This window comes from Vipera ursinii, assembly GCF_947247035.1.
Source record: "Vipera ursinii genome assembly, chromosome: 3".
Lineage (NCBI taxonomy): Eukaryota > Metazoa > Chordata > Lepidosauria > Squamata > Viperidae > Vipera > Vipera ursinii.
Window position 1 is genome coordinate 22,471,513 of NC_139516.1, and position 23,191 is coordinate 22,494,703.

The 23,191-nt window shown below is 36.7% G+C and overlaps 1 protein-coding gene across 5 annotated transcripts in view; it reads left to right on the forward strand.

Moving 5' to 3' along the window:
* The window catches only part of ZMYND8 (zinc finger MYND-type containing 8), a 104,214-nt gene extending 87,481 nt beyond the window's left edge, over positions 1-16,733 (forward strand). For 4 of the 5 annotated variants that reach the window (XM_083357470.1, XM_083357469.1, XM_083357473.1 and 1 more), the window contains 7 exons: positions 778-968; positions 2,492-2,572; positions 4,824-4,902; positions 5,312-5,551; positions 5,651-5,808; positions 7,263-7,352; positions 15,350-16,733. In XM_083357470.1, coding sequence (XP_083213596.1) covers positions 778-968; positions 2,492-2,572; positions 4,824-4,902; positions 5,312-5,551; positions 5,651-5,808; positions 7,263-7,352; positions 15,350-15,451 — 941 coding nt within the window. In that variant the 3' untranslated portion in view covers positions 15,452-16,733. The remainder of the gene's footprint in view (positions 1-777; positions 969-2,491; positions 2,573-4,823; positions 4,903-5,311; positions 5,552-5,650; positions 5,809-7,262; positions 7,353-15,349) is intronic. The other variant, XM_083357472.1, reaches the window with a different exon arrangement.
* The last annotated feature ends 6,458 nt before the right edge of the window (positions 16,734-23,191 follow it).

The window sequence follows — 23,191 nt, forward strand, 5'->3', positions numbered from 1 at the left end:
TGAATCTAGATAGGCCATCCTATAAAAGGAAAATTTCTTCTCAAATATGAAAATCTTTTGGAACCAGCAGATGTTTCCCTTATGCAGGATGAAGTGGTTGTTTTTGCTGACCATCCTCTTTTCACAAATCATTCCTGAGCCCTTCACAGCGACATTTTGAAAGAAAAAAAAGATTGCAGGAGAAAGAAAAAACTGGATCTCTCTCTCTCTCTCCTTTTTTGATCGTGGGCTGAACTCTTTTTAAATAAATCTCTGAATAACTGCTTGAGTTCATATTGTATATTAAGGAACAGTTATTGTATTTGTATTGGCAGTTTTTCACGTAACTTGAATATTTATGATATAATAGTGTATATTATGATACATAGGATATAATAAAACAAATTTACTTAAATCTACTTAATATTGCCTGTATTTTGTTTTAAGAACTTTAAAAACTGCAGTCTTTGGACCCACCACCTCCTTTTTTCCACTGCCACTTTGGTTTTACACTGAAACCTTTTAAATGATTTTGTAATGTTCTAGCTGGTCCTAATAAACATAATGCCTTATTAATGTGTGAATCCCTAGAGGGCATTTTACAATTGATAAAATCAGGATGAGTACTCACGAAAATATGTCTTATGTTCCTGTCTGATTTTAAGGCTTTCTGTTAATAATATCATCCACAAATTAAATCGTATAGTTCTAGTAACTAAGCAGAGGTGGTTTGTTTTTAATTTTCTAAATGCTTTGAAATATATAGTAACTCATTTTCAGATTTGTTTTGTATTCCAGCTGTACAGCAAAAAGAAATTACTCAGAGTACTTCAACGTCAACTATCACCCTGGTTACAAGCACTCAGCCTGTTTCTATAGTAACCAGTTCTGGATCAGCAAATACACTTTCATCTTCAGTTAATACAGACTTGCCAATAGCAACAGCTTCAGCAGATGTGGCTGCAGATATTGCTAAGTATACTAGTAAAGTAAGCTTTTTAAAAAGTGTATTTAATGCCTGATTTCAGTTAATGCATTTTTAACATGTACAAAGGGTTCATCATTCCTTGATTATTTTCACTATTCTCATGGATTAGGATTAACATTTGAAATCACAGAAGAATTTAACAGCAACATTTAAAGTTGGCTCCTAACGTACACCCAGATGATGTGTAATTTTTCCCCCTGTCCTATGTTTTTTAGATAAGAATAGAAGGGAAAATTAGCCAAAATAACCTGGCCAACCATTGTTAGGCTGAGAAACTAAATGGGGTTAGGCGCGGTTAATACTTGCATTGGAGATCTCGGGTAGACTATACTAAGAAGTTAACAGACAAACAAAAAGGGATTCCATATTGTTGTTGAAAATAACTATATGGACATGTCTGTAAAGTCACCAGGAGTAAAACTTGTTTCAAATAAATCCTTTATTTACATTTTTATGCACAACATAGGTTAATTAGTTCTCCCTATTAAATCTATCTATGCTATTTATGTGTGTGTCATTAGATACATTAGAAGATGGATGGAGGATTTATTTTATGGTCAAAGATCCATATAAATACAACAACAGTGGACAAGGCCTTTCATGGCAGGCCTACTTTCCTGCTTTCATTTGCCTAGAGCAGACACAGATCCTTTCCATTCCCCCTCTATCTCATTTACTTAATATGTATACACAGACACACACATGCTCACTCAGCTTAGTTCACCTTCTCTTTCAGCACATACTTATCCCACTGACACAAATAACATGTTATGGTGAGATTTTAAACTGGTCCCCATAGAACAGTAGATTGATGTCAAATTTTCCTTGCATATGTCCTTCCTAGGAACATGCAAGTTCAAATGTTCAAAGCTAATTCAAAGTCTTATTGCAGAATTGATATGTAGTCTTTCATAGAGGTTAGATTATAGCATTGGGAAAAAAAAGGTTTAGAATGCAAAGTGAATGATAACCCCCAAGTTATCTAGATTTCTTCACTTGAAGAGCAAGAGAAAAGTATATAATGTTTTAATCTTCCCTCTGACCTGGGTTATGTATTACCTACTTGAATATAAAAGGCATGATACCCAGATACAGATTTTAAACCAAGCAAAGAGATTATAGTGTCTACTTTCGCCAATTCTTCTCTATAATTTTGTGAACAGAAGTTAAGGTGCAATGCCAGGTGGTTTTCCATGGAATACATTGCTAGGTAGCTGCTGGAGATGGAGCTGCTACTTTTGTTTATCAAGCGAAAGCAGTGGTATGCTTGGAAGTGAGGAGGATCCTGCTTAAACAAATGTTTGTGCTTTAAATTTGGGGATGGGAATATATTCATTGCTCTTCAACAGGCTCAGTTGCTTGAGAGTAGCATTTAACTCTGGAATGGTAAATTAATGTAAAGTATGAAATCTGTAATAACCATTTTATATCCTAGTATCCTTTTCATATATCTGGTGTAAACAAAACTGAGGGAGCTCTTCCCAGTAAATAAATGTTTAATTCTATATTTTTTCTTTTAAACAGATGATGGATGCTATAAAAGGAACAATGACTGAAATATATAATGACCTTTCAAAAAATACTACTGGAAGCACAATTGCTGAGGTTAGTATTCTTTACTGTCTACATGGGGCTGCCCTTGAAAGTCACCAAGAAGCTACTACTGATCAAGAAGGAAGTTGCTTGAGTAGTGATATATGCCACTAATTATTCCTACTTCAACTCTCATAACTGCTATATATTATTAATTACTTTCCAGATTCAGTTCAAGGTCCTGTATATTACTAATAAAACTGTACATGATTTGTGACCAGGATGTCTTTGGAACCACTATTTCCAATGGTTTTTGCTCATCCAATTAGATCTAGTAGACTGGGCTGTCTTTGGGTACCTCTCCTAAAGGGTTGACCCCTCTTCTTTAGAACAGCATTGCTTCCTATCCCTCCCTGAGATTGGACTGGCTCTCTCACTTCTAGCTGTCTGGAAAGCTGTTAAAATCTGGTTATAAGGTAGAATTGTGACAAATGGAGATGCACCCTGCTATGGTATGAATTTGGAGTTTGATATTCCTCTAGCTTGGAATGTATTGTAATACTTAGGTTTTTGTAATATATTTTGATATATTGTTTTTGTTCTCTTGCTAGATAGGTTTTTGTAAGCTGCTCTTTGAAGCTGCATTTAAGTTGTAATTAAAAATTACCCTTAAAATTTAATGTGTGTGCTAAATCAGCAGAATAGCCCTATGGCTTGAGGACCAGTGGCAGTTCTTTAAAAAGTCTTGATTATAATCTCTAGACCAGAGATGTCAAACTGGCAGCCTGCAGGCCGGACATGCCCACCCCATTGCTGGCAATGGCAAAACTCTCCTGATACATTGTGCAAGGTCACAAGTTTGACATGTCTGCTCTAGACTCTCTCCAGAATTGTAATCAATACAATTTTAATGTGATAGAAAGGGAGATACTTAAATATGTGGGGAGCAGCCATATTAACTGAATAGTCCATTGTATGTGTTTGACTTGGGAGTGCAAGCCTTGGCACATAACGGGCTATTCTATCTGGTTTTACAGAGAGCTATCCTTAACCATCCAGAAAGTTCAGTTCAGAATGTCATAGCGTAGATAGTAACACGTTCAGCTTAGTTTGTTTATATAATGCCTCTGCAGCAGGAGCTACACTGGCCTTCTGCAATTGAATGTGTTGGTAACAAACTTTAAAGCTCTTTATTGCCTGACAAGACTCTACTTCATACGGAATGCATCTATCCAATGAAATCCAAAAGGAAGGCCAGGCCTTGCTGAGCAGTTGCTACTCTGACTGTGAACATTACCCCGTCTTGGGGAAGTTCTCCTCCATAAATTACCAGGCCCGTCTTACTAACATTTTGGAGGGCCATTAACATCTGGAATGGAAGGCTTATCACTGCTCCTGAAAAAACAGTGTCATATGTTTTCAGGTTTATTGCAGATTAAATGTATGTTACCTGGAGGTGGTGCTTTTGTTATGTTTTTTCACCTTAAGTATGAAGTCTTGTAAGCCATTCAGAGTAATCTATGCTGGAGCGAACTAGAAGGTTGAGAAATAATATAATAGCCAAGTATGGCCCTTGGCTTGATGAAAGTTGCACATCCCTATTTTAAACATTTTGTTTCTGTCTCTGTTCTTATGTCAACTCTTGAAATTATTAATTGGGTGTTATGTGCATGAGAGAGCACAGTAAAATAAAGAATTTATCTCATATGGTTAAGAACTTCTATGCCAAAAGTAACAATATAATAACACTGCTTCATAACTGGTACAGCAAATTCAGTTTTAAAAGATTTTTCTAGTACCTCTACCAGAAAAGATAGCACAGCCTATTTATTGTACAAATTATCTAAGATCCAGCTGACGTTTGGAAGTACTTAATTCACAATATCATTATATCGGATTGTGTAGTGAATACAATGCAATACAACTTAAAATTTGAGTTGAGAGGGATAGTATCTACTATAAGGCAGGAGAAACAAGTATATATCTTTGGGAAGAGCTTTATTTCACCTTTTGGTTCATGCACATTTGCCCTTTCTTTCTGTTCCACTAGGAGAAAGAGTAGGTGCATTATTTATTTTGCCTAGTTTATAGAAAGCATATTTATTCTGAGATATCTTTTTATAAGAGTGATTAGTTTCTAAATAAAGATTTTCATCCAGTGCAGTTGGATTTCCATTCATGGTCTCTCTCACTCCTTCTTCCCTATCACCCAGATCTGATTTAAAGAGTCCCCCTAAGTAATAAATGTGGGGATAGAAGAGAAAGAAGGATTTTATTCTATTTTGACTGACATTCCTGTTGTTACTGTTTTTTAATATTTCAGATTCGTCGTCTGAGAATTGAAATTGAAAAGCTTCAGTGGTTACATCAGCAAGAGCTCTCAGAAATGAAACATAATCTGGGTATAAAAATATCAATATTTTTGTTAAATATTTTTGTGGTTCAAACTCTGGTATGTAATGGAACATCTGTGCTGATCTGTTTTTCATATGTATAATCAATTATAGTGGTCCAGCTCAGTTGTCACAGTACATCATCATGATAGCCAATAAACCTCTTAAATTGATTGGTAATTATTTCTTGAATGACACCTAAAAATAGTGGATCGTTTCAAAAATAAAAAACATGGAAGTTCTTACGACCTTATACAATAAGCTTACATATATAAATATACACATTATAATGCAAATTTGTCGACCTTGATTGTAATAAATTAGTGTGTTTTATTCCCTTTAAGGTAGCGTACCATTATTACTTACAGATCAGCTATTTATGTACTGTTAGATTACATGCTGTTCATCTGTTACCTAGAACTCACAATGGCTGAAATGCGACAAAGCTTAGAGCAAGAAAGAGATCGTTTAATTGCAGAAGTGAAGAAACAACTGGAATTGGAAAAGCAGCAAGCTGTGGATGAGACCAAAAAGAAGCAGTGGTGTGCCAACTGCAAAAAAGAGGCCATTTTTTACTGTTGCTGGAATACCAGCTATTGTGACTATCCTTGCCAACAAGCTCATTGGCCAGAACATATGAAATCTTGTACACAATCAGGTAATTGGCTAGTGTTTCTACGATTACATTATTTATCTTTCAATCTATTTGTGAATGAATATGACCTCCATTTTTAAATTTGCTTGGTTTTAATTTTAGCTACTGCAACACAGCAAGAGACAGATAGTGAAGTTAGTTCAGAAACATTAAACAAAACATCCCAACCTGGTTCCAGTGCACAGCCTGCACCTACAGAAACAACCAGTGCTCCAAAAGAAAAAGAGGCAGCTGTGGAAAAAAGCAAGGAAAGTGTTACGGTAAGTATGTCCTCCTTTGGTGCATCCTTTAAGGTTTATTTTCAAAGCTGTACAAAGCAATACATGTTATTTTATTTTATTTTATTTTATTGAGGGCTGGTGAAATACCTTAAAGGGAATAAATTTTACCTTTACAGAGTTAGTTCTTAAGGATTCAGGATGTATCTAATCTTGTATGTGTTACCATATTTTTTTTATCACATAATATGATGAATTCTCAGGTGATTTTGCCCTGGCTCCACCCACTTGGGGGTGTAGTGACTGCTCAGGCTCATCACAAATATCCCTCGGTCTTCTCTTATTTTGAAATGTGGAATGTGTATGGTATCATGTCCCAGTTCTTTTGTCAAGCACTGAAAACTGAGTTTTGAAAATATTTATCCACATCTTTGCTTAATTCAGTATCCTGACTCTTCTGCAGAATAACAGACACTAGAATTGCTAACCCTATATAGATAACTATTATTTTTCTTTATCTTGTATGGGTCAAAACTGGGTCCTTGCTTTCTTTTTAAAACAATACTAGCGGTTACAATAAACTAAAACTTTATTAATAAGTACATTTCTGTTTTCTATCCATTCCTGTATCCCTATTAGTTTTTCTTAAAGCACAATAGTACATTCTGTTGAAAAAAATGAAACTCTTTTATCATGAGATTTTATATGGGCTTCAACCTCAAGAAGTTGGTATCTCTTACAAAACTATATAATTTAATTGCTTTGCTTTATTTATTCTAAGGAAAAAAAGTCATAGGTCTAGTGCTTTCTAGAGAAGAAGAAAGGATGGACCAGAGCATATTTAGTATTCAATACACTGAAAAATACTATATATCTTAACAAGGAATGGCTAAATAGCTACCCAGTTACTTGTAGTTGTACTGTGCTCTGTGATAAGCTTCTTATCATGAAATATTCTGCTTTGGAAATCTCAAATTGCATTCACATAATTGTTATATCTGTTTGAAACATCAAATTGTATGCATTGCTCACTTTCATATTTTAAATTTTGCTTTTATTTATAAAAATATAACCTGTGAATTCATTAAAATGGAAGGGGTTTTTTTAAGCCAAGCACTGACATTTGTATGGGTTAAATCCAGAGTTTGGTTTCACAAATGGGGAAAAAATTGTGAGCATATTTCACTAAGGACCAAAAAAAATGGATAGAAGACAATTTTTAGCTGATTCTCATCTATCACAATATCTAGCCCTATCTCTCATGCTTCACGAAGATCTCTCGACACTTCTTTGTCCCCCATAGCAGATTGATGGGGGCTTTTGATGCAGCAGAGAGGAGGAATCTGTAAAAATCATTTCCCCTCTTCCCCCCGCAGTCAGAGGGAGTCCTTCCATTTATGAAAAGCAAGATCTAAAGCCAAAACCATGTTAATAAATAGGTGACATTGACATAAAAACTGAACCTTTCACTCTGGTTACCTGTGCTGTCTCTGCAGATAGCAACAGGTGTGACAAGCAGCCAGCCTATAAAGTTGGTCCAGGTACCGCAGACCACTACCTATATACCAACTACTCAACCCACAATTGTAAGTACTGCTTTTGGCATTGAAACAGCTCATTTATTTTGGAGGGGGGATGGGCTTTCTCCTGTGTTACCACAATATGAATTCACTGGTCTTAACTCAATTTGCTGTGCAAAATGCTTTATTTTGCTATACATTTCCATTTCTTTTACACCATACATTGTCATAGAGGACAATAAAAGATTCAAGTTTTATTTATTGATTTAAAATTCTATATTGCTATCATACTTTCTGAAGCAGTTTAGGAAAAGCTATGCTATTCTTCAGCTGCTGTGTTTTGTGTAAAAATGATTGCACATTCAGACAATTCTTCCTTTGTAAAGAACAAACAAACCCTCCTTTTAAATTTCAAAATTGCATTAAACTTAGAAATTGTCTTGTGCTCTAATTAATTGCTTGGTTAAGAAGTGTTAGGGGCCAGTAATGGGTAATGAACTTGGTGGCAAGGGTTTTGTCAAGAGAACTAGTATTTTGATGGTGGTAGGGAATAAGAAGGTAGAAGTTGCAAATCAATATGTTATTAGATAGAAAGTGAAATTAGCAATTAGTCTCTTTTTCTATCTAACCTGGCAACTTTGTTGTCACATGAGTGGAGTGTGTGCACACACATGTGCCTGCCATTCACATACATACACATCCCTAGGCTGGGCCACCAAGCTGGAAAAGTTGGGGATTTCTGAGTTAGATGGAGAGGAAATGTGGTTGTGTATAACAACCACCTCATTAGCTAATTCACTGATTTGTTTATATACTTACCCAATCACTTAAGTAAGTCTTAAGTGGCTTATAGAATTCTAGGTGCTAGGAGACTTCTGCATCAATTTCAGCCTGGGCTATCCGGTATGACTCAGGAATTCACAGCAGCTGTGACATTTATGACTTTGGATCTTAGGGGCAAAGCAGAATGCTGGTCACACTCAGTTGGTTTTTTATTCAGCTGAAAGAATGGTTCATGGGTGAATTCCCATATCATGCCTCATTGTCATGAATGAACTTGCAGTCACTCTCCATCTGTGTAGAGGTGGAGGACAAAGTCAGCTTGCATTTCCAAACATTTTTTTGGATCTACTGGTTTTTCCAAGGAGTCATAACAGTGTTTTAAAATAGATTCTGCAGGCAATTCAGATAATGCCTGATTGGGTTCTAGAAATGGGAATTTACTAGAGTGGTAGACAAAACTGCATGAATACCATCTTCCCTTTTTAAAGTCCCGTCATAATATGTAGCTTATGGAAGAGCATCTAGGAATGAAGAAGAAAGTAAGATGGCTAGAACACTAACACTGTTATAACACCAGTAAGGCACAACATAGAGGTCATTTGAGAGTCTGTACTGTAGCAGTTTATTCAGAAGAAAGTGATACTTTGTTGCATACATCATATCTAAATATTCTTGTATAGTTGTTTAAAGTTGGACAATTAAAATTAATAAATGAATGTTTAATTAATACCAATTAATTAACCCTCAGTCTCTGAATTTGGAATTGGAACTTTCCATGGCTTTCTGTGATACATTGGGTGTCAGTTAATTTCTAGGTATAGTACAAAGTATTACATATTATTTGAACGCCTTACATGGATTGGTCCTAGGTCACATTACAGAATGCTTCCTCCTACAAGATTCCCACCATCCACTAAGATCATCTGTGCTTCCTACTAACCACTAAAGCTGTGCATTGAATTTCACCATTGATTAATTTCTTAAATATTCTGAATACTTTAAATTGCTAGTACTTTTTTTGGTATATCCAAGAAATTTGGTCAATCAGTGGTTTAAAAGGTAGATAGAGAGATAGACATAATAGAATATTTGGAAATGTCCTTATTGACATGGGCAATGATGCTCTTAGTTTAAGGTTAGGCCAGGGTTACAATTTGGTTTATGTTCCATCTATTATTCAGGGAGTGTTGGAAAGTGTCACAGTTGTATGATGTAGGCTGTTTTGCATTTTGATGACATTGATGGTAAGGACAAAACAGTTGTTTTAAGATTCAGAAAACCCCAGTCCTCCAGAAATAAAAAATATTTTAGCCCTATCAGAGAACAAATATCCTATCAGATTCCACATTAACCCAAGATGTTGCCTATCATTGAATTATGTCTTTGTTCCATAATAAGCATGAACTGCATTCAGTTTTTTAGCTGATGCTTCTCTATTCCCAAAATCTTTTCATGCTTAACAAAGGAATCCAGAGAAATAATGAAATCTGTCAGGAACTATGGGAGGGGGTGATGGCTGACGATTGGAAATACCCTGTACTGAGAACTTAAAATTTGACCTGCTTTATACTATGATTGGAAAATGATAATATGCAGCATTCTTCAACTAAAGTCTGTGTTTGTTCTATAGGTAGACCTAATTTACCAACCACAATTGCAATTAACAATTCCATTGCTAAACAGCACAGTCATTACGTAATGTCCTATGACCATGCCAACATCTGGTCATTAAGTGCAATATCACATAATCATAACTTGCAGTTTCCTGGCGGTTCCTCCATTGACTTTGCTTGTCAGAAGCTAACTGTGAAAGTTGTAATGGCAATCACATGACCACAGGATGCTGCAACATCATAAGCATACATCAGTTGCCAAGCACCCAAACTGTGATCCCATGGGCACAAGGACGCTGCAGTGGCAGCAACTTCAAGGTCATAGCTCCTTTTTCAGCACTGATTGTCATAAGTTAGCAATTTACAATTAGTCAGTAACTTACTATTGTTAGACTACCTGTTCATGCTTACTTGTTTATTTTCTTAACTCAGTTGTTGACCAGACTGACTGGGATAAGGAATGCACCAATTCAGTCTAGCCAACTATATTAAGTCTACCATGTTATATAAACTCAAATCAAAATAATTTATTTAGCAGATATGTTTTGCTTTGCATTGCTGGCCTTGTTTGACAATCAGGTCACCATTTTTCATTGATAAAATAGTTGCATTTAACAGTCAGGTTTGATTTTGGACTTTCTCCTTTGTGAATTGCAGTTTATCTCACATGCTTATGGTGCTGAAACTGCAGTATCCTTCCATTATAGTGTATCACATTCTATCTGCTTTTGTTGCAATGTACAAAGGACAACCTTCAATAAGTACAGAGTAATGCCTTTAAAATAAAAGCATTACCCTGATAAACCTCTTCATATCATAACATGATTTATCCTTATCCTGTACAGTAGTAACTCCCAATCTTTGAGGGGTTGTAAATGCCCTAGATACCAAATCATATCACAATACAGGCAGTCCTCAGGTTATGACCACTCATTAAGTGACTGTTCAAACTTAACAATGTGCTGAACAAATGGTAGTTGTGATTGGTCCCTAGAGTTGTGGCCATCGCAGCATCCCCTCAGTCACATGGTCATGATCCAGGCACCCAGCTCACAGTTACGACATCACAATGAACTATGGTCAACCTGCTTGCTTCCCACAAGCAAATTCAAAAAGAAAGTCACTAGAAAGTCAGAGGTTGCAGTCCTTGCTTAATGAACTGTGTGGTCTCACTTAATGTCAGCAATTGTGATTGCAGGAAAAGTGACACAGTCATGTGCTGTCATGCTTTATGACTGCATCTCTGAGCGACAGAAATTCCAGTTCCCATTGCTGTCATAATCCGAAGACTATCTATGTCTGGCATACCAAGGAAGCCATGTGACAGCTTCCACCTTTTGCTATGGAAGGAACAGGAGTGCAGGTGTGAATATACAGTCATGGCCGAAATTGTTGGCACCCCAGAAATTTTTCCAGAAAATCAAGTATTTCTCACAGAAAAGTATTGCAGGAACACATGTTTTGCTATACACAGGTTTATTCCCTTTGTGTGTATTGGAACACAACAGAAAAGGAGGAAAAAAAGCAAATTGGACATAATGTCAAACAAAACTCCAAAAATGGGCCGGACAAAATTATTGGCACCCTTAATATTTGGTTGCACACCCTTTGGAAAAAATAACTGAAATCAGTCGCTTCCTATAACCATCAATAAGCTTCTTACACCTCTCACCCGGAATTTTGGACCACTCTTTCTTTGCAAACTGCTCCCGGTCTCTCTTATTGGAAGAGCGCCTTTTCCCAACAGCAATTTAAGATCTCTCCACAGGTGTTCAATGGAATTCAGATCTGGACTCATTGCTGGCCATTTCAGAACTCTCCAGCGCTTTCTTGCCAGCCATTTCTGGGTGCTTTTTGACGTATGTTTGGGGGTCATTGTCCTGCTGGAAGACCCAAGATCTCGGACGCAAACCCAGCTTTCTGACACTGGGCTCTACAGTGCGACCCAAAATCCTTTGGTAATCCTCAGATTTCATGATGCCTTGCACACATTCAAGGCACCCAGTGCCAGAGGCAGCAAAACAACCCCAAAACATCATTGAACCTCCACCATATTTCACTGTAGGTACTGTGTTCTTTTCTTTGTAGGCCTCATTTCGTTTTCAGTAAACAGTAGAATGATGTGCTTTACCAAAAAGCTCTACCTTGGTCTCATCTGTCCACAAGACGTTTTCCCAGAAGGATTTTGGCTTACTCAAGTACATTTTGGCAAACTGTAATCTTGCTTTATGTCTCTGTGTCAGCAGTGGGGTCCTCCTGGGTCTCCTGCCATAGTGTTTCATTTCATTTAAATGTCGACGGATAGTTTGTGCTGACACTGATGCTCCCTGAGCCTGCAGGACAGTTTGCATTCCTTTGGAACTTGTTTGGGGCTGCTTATCCATCATCCGGACTATCCTGCATTGCAACCTTTCATCAATTTGTCTCTTCCGTCCACGACCAGGGAGATTCGCTACAGTGCCGTGGGTTGCAAACTTCTTGATAATGTTGCGCACTGTGGACAAAGGCAAATCTAGACCTCTGGAGATGGACTTGTAACCTTGAGATTGTTGATATTTGTCCACAATTTTGGTTCTCAAGTCCTCAGACAGTTCTCTTCTCCTCTTTCTGTTGTCCATGCTTAGTGTGACACACAATGCAAAGACTAAGTGAACTTCTCTCCTTTTTATCTGCTTTCAGGTGTGATTTTTATATTGCCCACACCTGTTACTTGCCCCAGGTGAGTTTAAAGGAGCATCACATGCTTGAAACAATCTTGTTTATCCACAATTTTGAAAGGGTGCCAATAATTTTGTCCAGCCCATTTTTGGAGTTTTGTTTGACATTATGTCCAATTTGCTTTTTTCCCCTCCCTTTTTTTGTTGTGTTCCAATACACACAAAGGGAATAAACCTGTGTATAGCATAACATGTGTTCCTGCAATACTTTTCAGTGAGAAATACTTGATTTTCTGGAAAAATTTCTGGGGTACCAACAATTTTGACCATGACTGTAGACAAGAACTGTACTTTCTTGTAAATAAAATAATTTGGTAGAGAGACCTTGGCTGATATCAACATGTATCTCTCACTGGTAGTTCCAAATGTACAGCATATACATTTACTCTTATGTATGTCATCATAGTATTGATATTCATATGCTCCATGGCATGCCCAAATTCATGAATTATTTTTCTGTAGATACTAAAAATATTTTATTAGTTGATTTTAGTTGTATACTCCTAGAATTATGGAATGCACATTGAGTTTGCTGATAAACTTATCAGGTGGGCTCATCTCCATTGCACTTCTCAGAATGAAGAAAAGAATTTTATTTATGATATATATAAGGAAACTACTCTTCTAATTCAGTTCTGCCAGCAGCAAGAATAGGGAACAGTAAAGATATGTAAATATTTCAGATTCAGACTTTGAAACAGGCTGATCCACATTTAGTTAAAGTGAAACATTTTTATTATAGTCAGAACAGTCCAACAGTTTCAACTTAAAAGCTAGAAAAGTTTTGGTTTTGAAATATTTTGCAGTCCTCAAAAACACATCTTTGTCTGAGAGGTGTTGAAGAATAAAAAGTAGTGCTAATAGTGTGTGTATGTGTGCATGCGTACATATATGCGCACACACACATAGTGCATTCAGAAAGTATTCAGACCCCCTCCACTTTTGTCAATTTTGTTGTGGTGCAGCCTGATTTTGTAGTTGAAATTCATTTTTTCATTAATCTACACTCAGCTCAGTACCCGTTAATGACAAAGTGAAAGCAGAATTATAGAAATGTCTCTAAATTTATTAAAAAAGAAAAAACTTGAAATATCACATTGGCACAAATATTCAGACCCTTCACTCAGTACTTTGTTGAAGCACCTTTGGTAGCAATTACAGCCTCGGGTCTTTTTTGCGTATGACGCAACAAGCTTTGAACCCCTGGACTGGGGGATTTTCTGCCATTGTTCCTTGCAAATCTTCTCAAGCTCAGGCAGGTTGAATGGTGACCATTGGAGGACAACCATTTTCAGGTCCCTCCAGAGATACTCAGTAGGTTCAAATCAGGGCTCTGGCTGGGCCACTCTAGGATATTCACAGAGTTGTCCCTAAGCCACTCCTGTGTTATCTTGGCTGTGTACTCTTTGTCATATTGGAAAATGAACCTTCAGCCCCGTCTGAGATCCTGAGCACTGTGGAACAGGTTTTCATTGAGGATATCCCTGTATTGCGCTCCATTAAGGCTTTCCTAAACCCTGACTGGTCTTCCAGTCCCTACTGCTGAAAAACACCCCTACAGCATGATGCTGCCACCACCATGCTTCACTGTTGGGATGATAATGGGCAGGTGATGAGCGGTGCCTGGTTTTCTCCAGACATAACGTTTAGAATTCAAACTTGGTTTCAGCAGACCAGAGTATCTGTTCCTTAGAAGGCTGTGAGGCCTTGTATAGAGAGGTGTGTGCCTTTCCAAATCTTGTCCAATCAATTTAATTTACCACAGGTCGACTCCAATCAAGGTATAGAAACATGTCAGCAATGATCAAGAGAAATGGGAGGCACCTGAGCTAAATTTCAAGTGTTGTTGCAAAGGGTCTGAATATTTATGCCAATGTGATATTTCAGTTTTTTCTTTTTAATAAATTTAGACATTTCTAAACTTCTATTTTCACTTTGTCATTATGAGTGTAGATTAATGAGAAAAAATGAATTTCAACAACTGTAGAATCAGGCTGCGGCATAACAAAATAGACAAAAGTGTTTATTCCAAATCTAGTTTGGTTGTAACTGTAAGAAAAAATGGTGAGATTTTGGGGGATGGAATTATCAATGACTATTCAGATGGATAAATGGCAGGCCACTAATTCAGTGAATTGATACTATTTATAAAAAATACTTTGAATTAGTGTATTATACCTGACTGAGTGACATTTTTGTGATCTGTCAGGATTATTTTTAAATTCTTTTGCTGTGGCTATGCAAAGTTTGATGAATAAGAAAGATATAAATCAAATGAATAAAAAATGTTTGACTAACCTTCATCAGTTTGAATTATTGAATTACATAATTACTGAACCAAAATCTGTATTGATATAGGTTGCATTTAAATATTGTAGTTGATAACCTCTGTTGAACAACTGCTTTTTACATCATTTTCTATATTATGCACACAAGTTACCATTGAAATTATGATTATATACTCACATGTTGGCATTTTTTATTTTGGAAGTATTTCCAGTAAATAATTTCTGGAATTATAAAATAGTCCTGACAACCAATGTAACTATTTGTCTAACACACATATGAATTAATAGCGTTTGATTTTGATCTCTTGAAGGCCTATTTTTATTTTGTCTGAGTTTTAAAAGTATTATTTAAATAGTGGATAGGGCATTGTTCTTCATTAAATGTCAGCATGTTGATATCTTCAAAACATTAAACACCTGCTCCATTGTGTCTTATTGTCAATGAATTACTTGTAAATATATTGAAAAATATTTATTTGCAGGCTTGAGAATGCATATTGTGGAACAAAACACTAGCAATAAATACTCTGTCTTGTATCATTACAGAAGTAGTTTACAATAGCGGTGTGTTATGAAGTCTTTGATGATAGCCTGTTTGGGCTTTTTGCATGACAGAGTTCTGCATTTCTGAAATGATGTATCTTTTTGCTTTAAATCTGCAGACCATTCCGGTAGTAGTAAGTCCTACAGCTGGGACCGTGGCAATGAGAACAGGAGTTCAGTACGTTCAAACAACCATGCCTGTCCAAGTACGAAGAGTCTAACTGCTAATAAAGGAGACCAGGCAACTGTTGGAAGAAGAATAATCTCTTCATTAGAAATGTGAAAAAATGCCTACAGTTTTTTGGATTAACCTCAAAGGTTGAGACTTTTACTTTTGTACATGTGTACAAAGCAATTAACTACACTACATTAATGTAAAGCATTAGTGTTGGCTTTAAAAAGCCACAGGACTGATAAAATTGATGATAAATCTATACTGTTGTAAATTATGTACAATATGTGGATGACATTAAGAGTGCCATCCCTTTTTTATATTTGTACTGACTTTAGCACATGTTGGAAATTTGTGAAGGAAAGACTAAATCAGGCTTGCCACAAATGTCATCAAGAGGAATGATCTTCTGGGAATGACAGTTGCACATAGAAACCGTTCTTCCTCTGTAGAGTTTAAAGAAGAAAAGATCTGGAGTATTTGGAAAAGAAGACAATGCTTTGGGTGTGCAACTGAAATTAGTACTGGCAATTTTTTAAAAAAATAATTTTCAATCTTTGGATCTCAAGTACATTAGACAGCAAATTTTGTGTAGCGTATTTAATGTGAGAGAGAATGTTTACAAAAAATAAAGTTTTGTTAATACTAAGGAAAAGGAAACAAGAACCTTAATAGCAGTTGGCAATACAGTAATCAAATATTTTGGACAGAAGTGGATTTGGGAGATATCCTTCCTACTGGGTTTACACACACATACATATCCATACAAGCTTTTCTGGAGGACTTTGGAAAAAGGGAACACAAGAATAAGAAATGGGCAGGTCACTTGGAAAAATGGGCAAAAGACATTGATGCTGGGCTAGAGCATGTATTATGGGATTTTTTTATGTTTTTATGTGAGCATGAAGCAGTACAGTATGAGAGAGAAAGTAATCCATGAAAACACTGTCTGTTACACTTATACTGTAGTATCATTTTGTATGTTGTGTAAACAAAAGCATTGAACAAAGCAAGATGATGTATGTATATGAGCAAATTTTATTGTATGATATCATTCCAGTACATTTTGTTGTACATTTTAGTCATAATTGATTTCTCCCATTGTTTATAAAGAATGCAGTCTGTACAGTCTCCAGCTAGTATGCACATTAGAGAAAAGAAAACAAAAATGAACAGGGAAAAAAATCAAGAGCAGACTATTTGTGAATTGCAGTTGTGTCAAAGATAGCCTAGCTGGCCTTATTTGTGAAGCATAATTGCTTTTAGCATATGGAAGTATTTTTTCACATTTTCTTTGTATAAAATTTGTATTAAACTAAATATCTTTTTTGCTTATTGTGTTTCTTTGTGACTAAAACAGGTGGCACACTGAACTATGGGGCTTCCATTTTTGTCTGGGTTCTTTGGGTTCTTTTTAAATAAAACATAAGACTAGATTACTATTTTTTGTGAGAGGCTGGAACACGTATCTTTCAAGCTTCTCTTTGTTGCATTTGTATTCTCATCCTAGCTTCTGAATTAACTACTCTCAGATGGTTAGTGAGAAGAACCCTCAAAGCACTATATCCTCCCCGTGTCATTAAATACAGAAAACTATTTTATTAAAGAAAATATTTAAGATTTTTTTTCTGTTTGCAAATGCTGTACTGATTTAAGAAACTACTCAGTAACAGTAACGATTGGTGCACTATTAAAATACCTAAAGATTAGGGACAGATCATCATGAAGAAAGTCTATGTGGTTGCTAAGAGTCATCGTTGACCTGATGACACATAAATCGATTAAGAAAAAAAAGATAAGAAATTTACTATGTTCAGCTGTTCGTTGCTTTTCCAAATACTGTAGAGAGAAATAGAAGTTGACATTTCACTAGAAAAGCTTCAGTTTTAAAGCAGAAGTCATTTATTACCCATGAGATGAAATTTAACGAAAATTAGTCTAGTAAAATGTCAAAGTGAAGCTCATGTAAATACTATGGGATATGTCCAGGTAGTTTCCTTAACAGTAACAACCTACATGTATGTCCATTTTACTTAAAGCTCAAATTTTACATTATATTTTGTTTTCTGTGTATCATTCACGCAGTGTATATTCTGTGTGGTATTTTTACTTAAACCACCTGGAGGCAGTACACGACTAGTTTAATCCTATATTGGGACTTGTCAGATATTTGCTGCCAGATCTTTACCATGATGTGTACTTGTGGACTCTGCAATTCCTAATTCTCTATACTCTAAAGTTGCCTAGAGTCGCAACTGCAATTGTCTAGAAGTCAATTAATTATATTAACCTCATGCTGAGTGACCTGGATTTTGCTTTTATTTCTTCCCACCCCACAGCAAAAGCCCCTCCTCAATAATTCTGTTAACACAAAGGGTGGAAATTAAATTGCTCAATGTTATCAGTATCGGATAAATTTAGATCACATTGTTCAGCATAACTGAGACAGAAGCTAAAAGTTATCCCAGGGAAAAAATGGAACAATTTTAGTTTTTGGCTCTTGTTGATTTGATAATGTCTAATTTTCAAGAATGAAGAACAGTTTGAAGGAAAGCAAAAGACAAAAGCCATGGCCAAACAGAAGCCGCAACAGTTTCCTTGTTATGAACTCAGAATTTGTGACAAAATTTAAGAGTTTCTTAAGTAGGTACTGATTCACTAGTTTAGCTAGGCCAGTGATGGCAAACCTATGATACACAAGCCAGAGGTGACGATCTGTGTATTTGGTGACATAAAGCGTTTACCAATAACAGCAACAAATCTTAAAGGCATGCCTTGTTCTTGCACAATTTTTGAAGGCTGCCAAAGCCACACAGTAATGGGATATGCTTTCACACAACTTCCAGACTTTCTAGAAGTTGTGCAAGGCTGTGCTCTTCCATGTTCTCCGGAACCTCCGAAAACTGCATAAAATGTCTGCTTTCACCTGGTTTATAGAGGCCGCAAAGGTTGCAGAAGAACATTATTTAAAGCCGCTTCAAGGACAAAGGTTTGTATGACTAAGAACAGCCTCAGGTAGACCACAAGTGCCTGTCAGCAGAAAGAGAACACTGTCTCAATGTAAACAGCAGATCTTGGGGATCACAAGGGTAATTGGACTGTATTTTTTTTAAAAAAATGAATGAATATGAAAGATTTGTTTATCTTTTGTTTGGGGATGCCAGCAGAGCCAAGTTAGATATTTTATGAATTTTTGCTACTCTCATCCTAAAAGGATGAGAGCTAGCCTGATTTCATTTGAAACTGAGCATCCACAATATCTTGTTGCTTTCATGAAAATATGAAAGCAATGTTTCCTCCATTGTGCCTCAAGTTCTGACCATTTCACATGTGAGTGTAACATCACAATGCATGCAGCAGGATGACATGCTTCCGCTTTTATCCTTACGTTCCCCTTTACAATCTCCTGTGGATAGAATTCTTTTTAAAATATTTAGTAGTTTGGTTTCCTTGATTTCACATGGAAATGTTTTACCAAAATCTTCCCCATGTACAAGATAGAGCAAGTTTGTTAAGTTTGTATTTCTGAGTTTTGATCAGAAGGATTTAATGGACCTTCATGCAATGGTGGGATTCAGCTGGTTCACACCACTTCTGCAGAACCTGTAGCTAATTTTTTGTTGCCCAAGCCCAGAATGGCATCCACACACAGAACCAGTTGTTCACATATTTGAATCCCACCACTGCCTTCATGTTTTCTCATGAGGCACTGATGGGTGCATCAGGACAGGTCTGGGCACCTTGAGAGTTGAGCCTAATTGGTGCCAGACAATTGCAATACAAAGGTAGGGATTCTAGGATTCTGCCGGTGAAATTTTAATTTTTTCTAGATCAGTGTTTCTCAAGCTTAGCAATTTTAAGATATGTGGACCTCCATTCCCAGAATTCCCCAACCAGCCAGTTTAGCAATGTTAAGATATGCCAGCATGGCTAGCTGGGGAATTCTGGGAGTTGAAGTCCACATATCTTAAAGTTGCTGAGACTGAGAAATACTGTTTAATCACATTAATCTGTCATTCCAAACAATGAATCTTGAGTCTCTTGGCAAATACTGCACATTTACTATAGTCTTTTAAACATATTTATTGTGTTTTACTAATCTAGGTGAAATGTTAATATATATTGCTAATTCATGTATGATATGCCATATGCTAAATAAATAAACTATGGTCTATATTTTGGGGAAATACAGTCTCCCATATAAGAAGAAGGAAATCATGTTTTTAAAGAGAAATCATTTTCTGTGTTGGCTGTTTCAATTTCCCCTTGGGTGGATGAAGAAAATAGCCTGTTATGCCCTAGTGCAGGGGTAGCTGACTCAGGAATTCTGGGAGTTGAAGTCCATGAGTCCTAAAAGAGCCGAGGCTGCCTACACCTGCCCTAGTGCAAAACAAAACATATTGTAATGTAGATCAAGGTGAAGAATCCTGCTGGCTCAGAGTGAATTGTTAGAATTTGCTGCCCTCGTGTGTTCACATTTGGGAAGATTAGAAAATTAGCACTAAGGGCATGTGCAAGGTGCGATCTAACAGTGTTGCCCAACCTCTGGAGTAATAAAATGAACTTTCAGAATTCCTCAGCCACTATGACTAATTTTCATGACTTTTAAAAATGAAGTACATCTGCTTTGTGCTGCTTTTGCATGTTCCTCAACTCATGATAGTTTGTCACTGGGCGTATGTTATTCTCAGTTCTCAGCCTCTATTCAATGCACCCTGAGGAGGGCTTGTGCAGTTTAAGAATTGCTCTCCACCGCCACTAGATATTACTAATTACGACTTGTCTTAATTCCCTTTTCCAAGTACAGATGGTCCTTGAATTACTTCCATTCATTTAGCAACCATTCCAAGTTACAACAGGACTGAAAAGGTGACTTATGCACGGCCCTCGTATTCATGTGACCAAATTTCAGGCACTTTGCACTTGTGTATTTGTATTTATGACAGTGGCAGCATCCTGTGTTCTTGAGATTGTGATCTGCAACCTTCCTAGCTGGCTTCTGACAAGCAAAGTCAGTGTGGGAAGCTGGATTTGCTTAATGACCTTCTGATTCGCTTAACAATTGCAGTGATTTGCTTAACAACTTTGGTTAAAAAAAGTCATACAATTGGGTATAACTTGCTTAGCAACTGCCTTGCTTATCAACAGAAATTCAGTCAAAGTTGTGTTCGTAAGTCGAGAATTATCTGTATGCCACTCAAAATTATGTTTCAGCAATAAGGACATAGAAACTTTGTGTTTTGTTCTCAGGCTAAGATTCTGGCAGAAAACAAGATTGGGCGCTGATGGCCTTTGAGTTTTCAGGATCTGCGGGAGAGACCACTTTATCTCTGAACAATAATGTTCAGACTATTTTTTTTTCAGATTAGAAGTCCAAAATCACAATTCTAAAGAGGCAATATCTTTACTAGATTAATTGAAGTTTTAGAGCATTTTGAGATCATAATTTTGAGATTAATTTTGAACTAATGACATTATAGCTGAAATATTTAAATTTTCAGCTTCTTTCTACTTTTTTCCTGATTTTTAATATCTTACCTGATAAAGAATCATGGAGAACTCAAAAGCTGACATATTATTTTATAAGTCTTTTTGCTTAATAGTAATACATGACCCATAAGAAACAAGTAGAGCTTCGATTTTACTATTGTGGCTATTGTCTTGGTCAGATCTCGTCTCCTGCTCCATTAAGAAATCCAGATTAAAGTATCCCCAACAGATGGTTGTCTAGTTTCTCCCAGAACACATCTGGCTAAGCAGATCCTTCACCTCAAAGTGACAGTTCATCCATTGAATTGTTTTCTCTCTATGCATTTAACTTACTATATGATTTAACCATTTTCAAGATCATTGAATCTAGAGAATCATGAACAGCTTTCTCCCAAACTATTCCAAAGTGGATTACCCCAGGGGTCTGCAACCATGACAACTTTAAGACTTGTGGACTTCAGCTATGCTGGCTGAGGAATTCTGGGAACTGAAGTCCACAAGTCTTAAAGTTGTCAGGGTTGCAGACCCCTGGATTACCCAATTCTTATTATCACTCAAGGCAACTTTCTTTGGTTTGTGCTCTACCAAGGAGATAGGCAGCCATGATCACATCCATGCTTGCACAAGACATCTGCCTGATTTATGGCTTTTGCCTGTATCTTTTCTACCACAAAGGATAACTGCAGAGGGCACTCCCATGGAGCACAATGCTGCAGGAAGCAAGGGAGAAAAGGGTTGGGGCAGCAAAACACTCTTGGAGCAGAAGGGGGAAAGTGCTGAGAGTTCATTCCCTTGGAAATGGCTTGCCTTGCAGCATTGCAAGATGCATCTTGTCAAGAGCAATTTATTCCTTTATAATTATAGCTTTCTGGCTGCAGTCCCCTTGGCATCTGTGTTGCTAGGAAAAGGAGAGAGGAACAGATAGTCACACCCTTCCAGGAGATCAATCTTCACATCTTTCTGCCACCAGCTGAATTATAGCTACCAGGACAAAACACAAACATGCAAGTCTGGGCTAGTTCTTATAATTTTCCCCATGAATCATGGTTTGGGAAATGTGATCACTGCACTTTAAAAATAAAGCAAAACAATATTAGATGCTGCATCACTCTTTACGAATCTCCAGAGAATTGGAATTGCTATCCAGGACAAAGTCACAAGAAACCAACAAGAGTTAGTGCAATTCATTTCATTGCCCAGATTTCATCCAATGGCATCCATAATGCTTCATATAAGCCTGTTATTTGTTTATATCATTTTAAAACACATATCTTGTGATTAGGGCACAAACTTTTGGGCAAGTTGATCTCATATTGAGGAGCCTTGAATACACATAATTTCTTATATAATCTCTTATATAATTTCTTATACAATCTTTTTAATGTAATGGCAGACAGAATTGATAATAAATTAATTCTTTTATAATTCAACTACCAGGTGCTTTTCTGTTTGCTGCAAAAAGTCATTATTTCAGATAATGGGTATTTTCAATTTACTGAGCAAAGCAATAATCTTTCCCTAAGGCTGGCTTTGATCTTCTATAAAACTATGGGACTAATGCTGAATAGAGAGAGACCAAGTAACAAAACAGTAGCAAAAAGAAGAGTCTGCCTAACAAAGTCCAAGCAGAAAGTCCAGCTGATCACTTGCCATCCTCTCATCCCTGCAGTGAATTCTTCTGAAACCTGAGCTCTTAAATTAACTGTTAATATGCAACTAGTAGAGGGAAGATGTCTTTACTGATTTTAATTCAACTGTATGCAAGATAGGTAATTTGCAACACAAATATTACTTAATCATAATATAAAATTCAGAATTTGGGTGAGAAATCTGATGCTCTGTAAATGTTACTGCATATTTGCTCCAAACATTTCTCATGATTAACTAAAGCTGCATAGGATTGGTGGGAACTATAGCTGAGCATCTTAAAAGTAGGTAATCAAAAGCAGAGTAATAATATATGCTTAATTTTAAAGATTTTAGTAATTGAGCACTTCTGTAAAACTGGTAAAAACTGAAAAAAGTCTTACCAAACTGCAAAGCCCATCTTAGCCCAGCATATTTTTTTGTACAGTGCCCAGCCATTGACTATGGAATACTCACAAGCAGAGGATGGAGACTGTTGTGTATGCCACCTTAACAACAGGTGGCATTGGTTAGGCGGCCTGATTGGTCATCCTGGCTGGCGGGAAATATAAGGCACCGTGTTGGGTGTCACCTGGCTGGTGGGAACATGGGGCAACCGGGTTGGCTGGCTCCTGGGGTTGCAGTAACTATAAGGGGCACCAGAGGTGGGGGG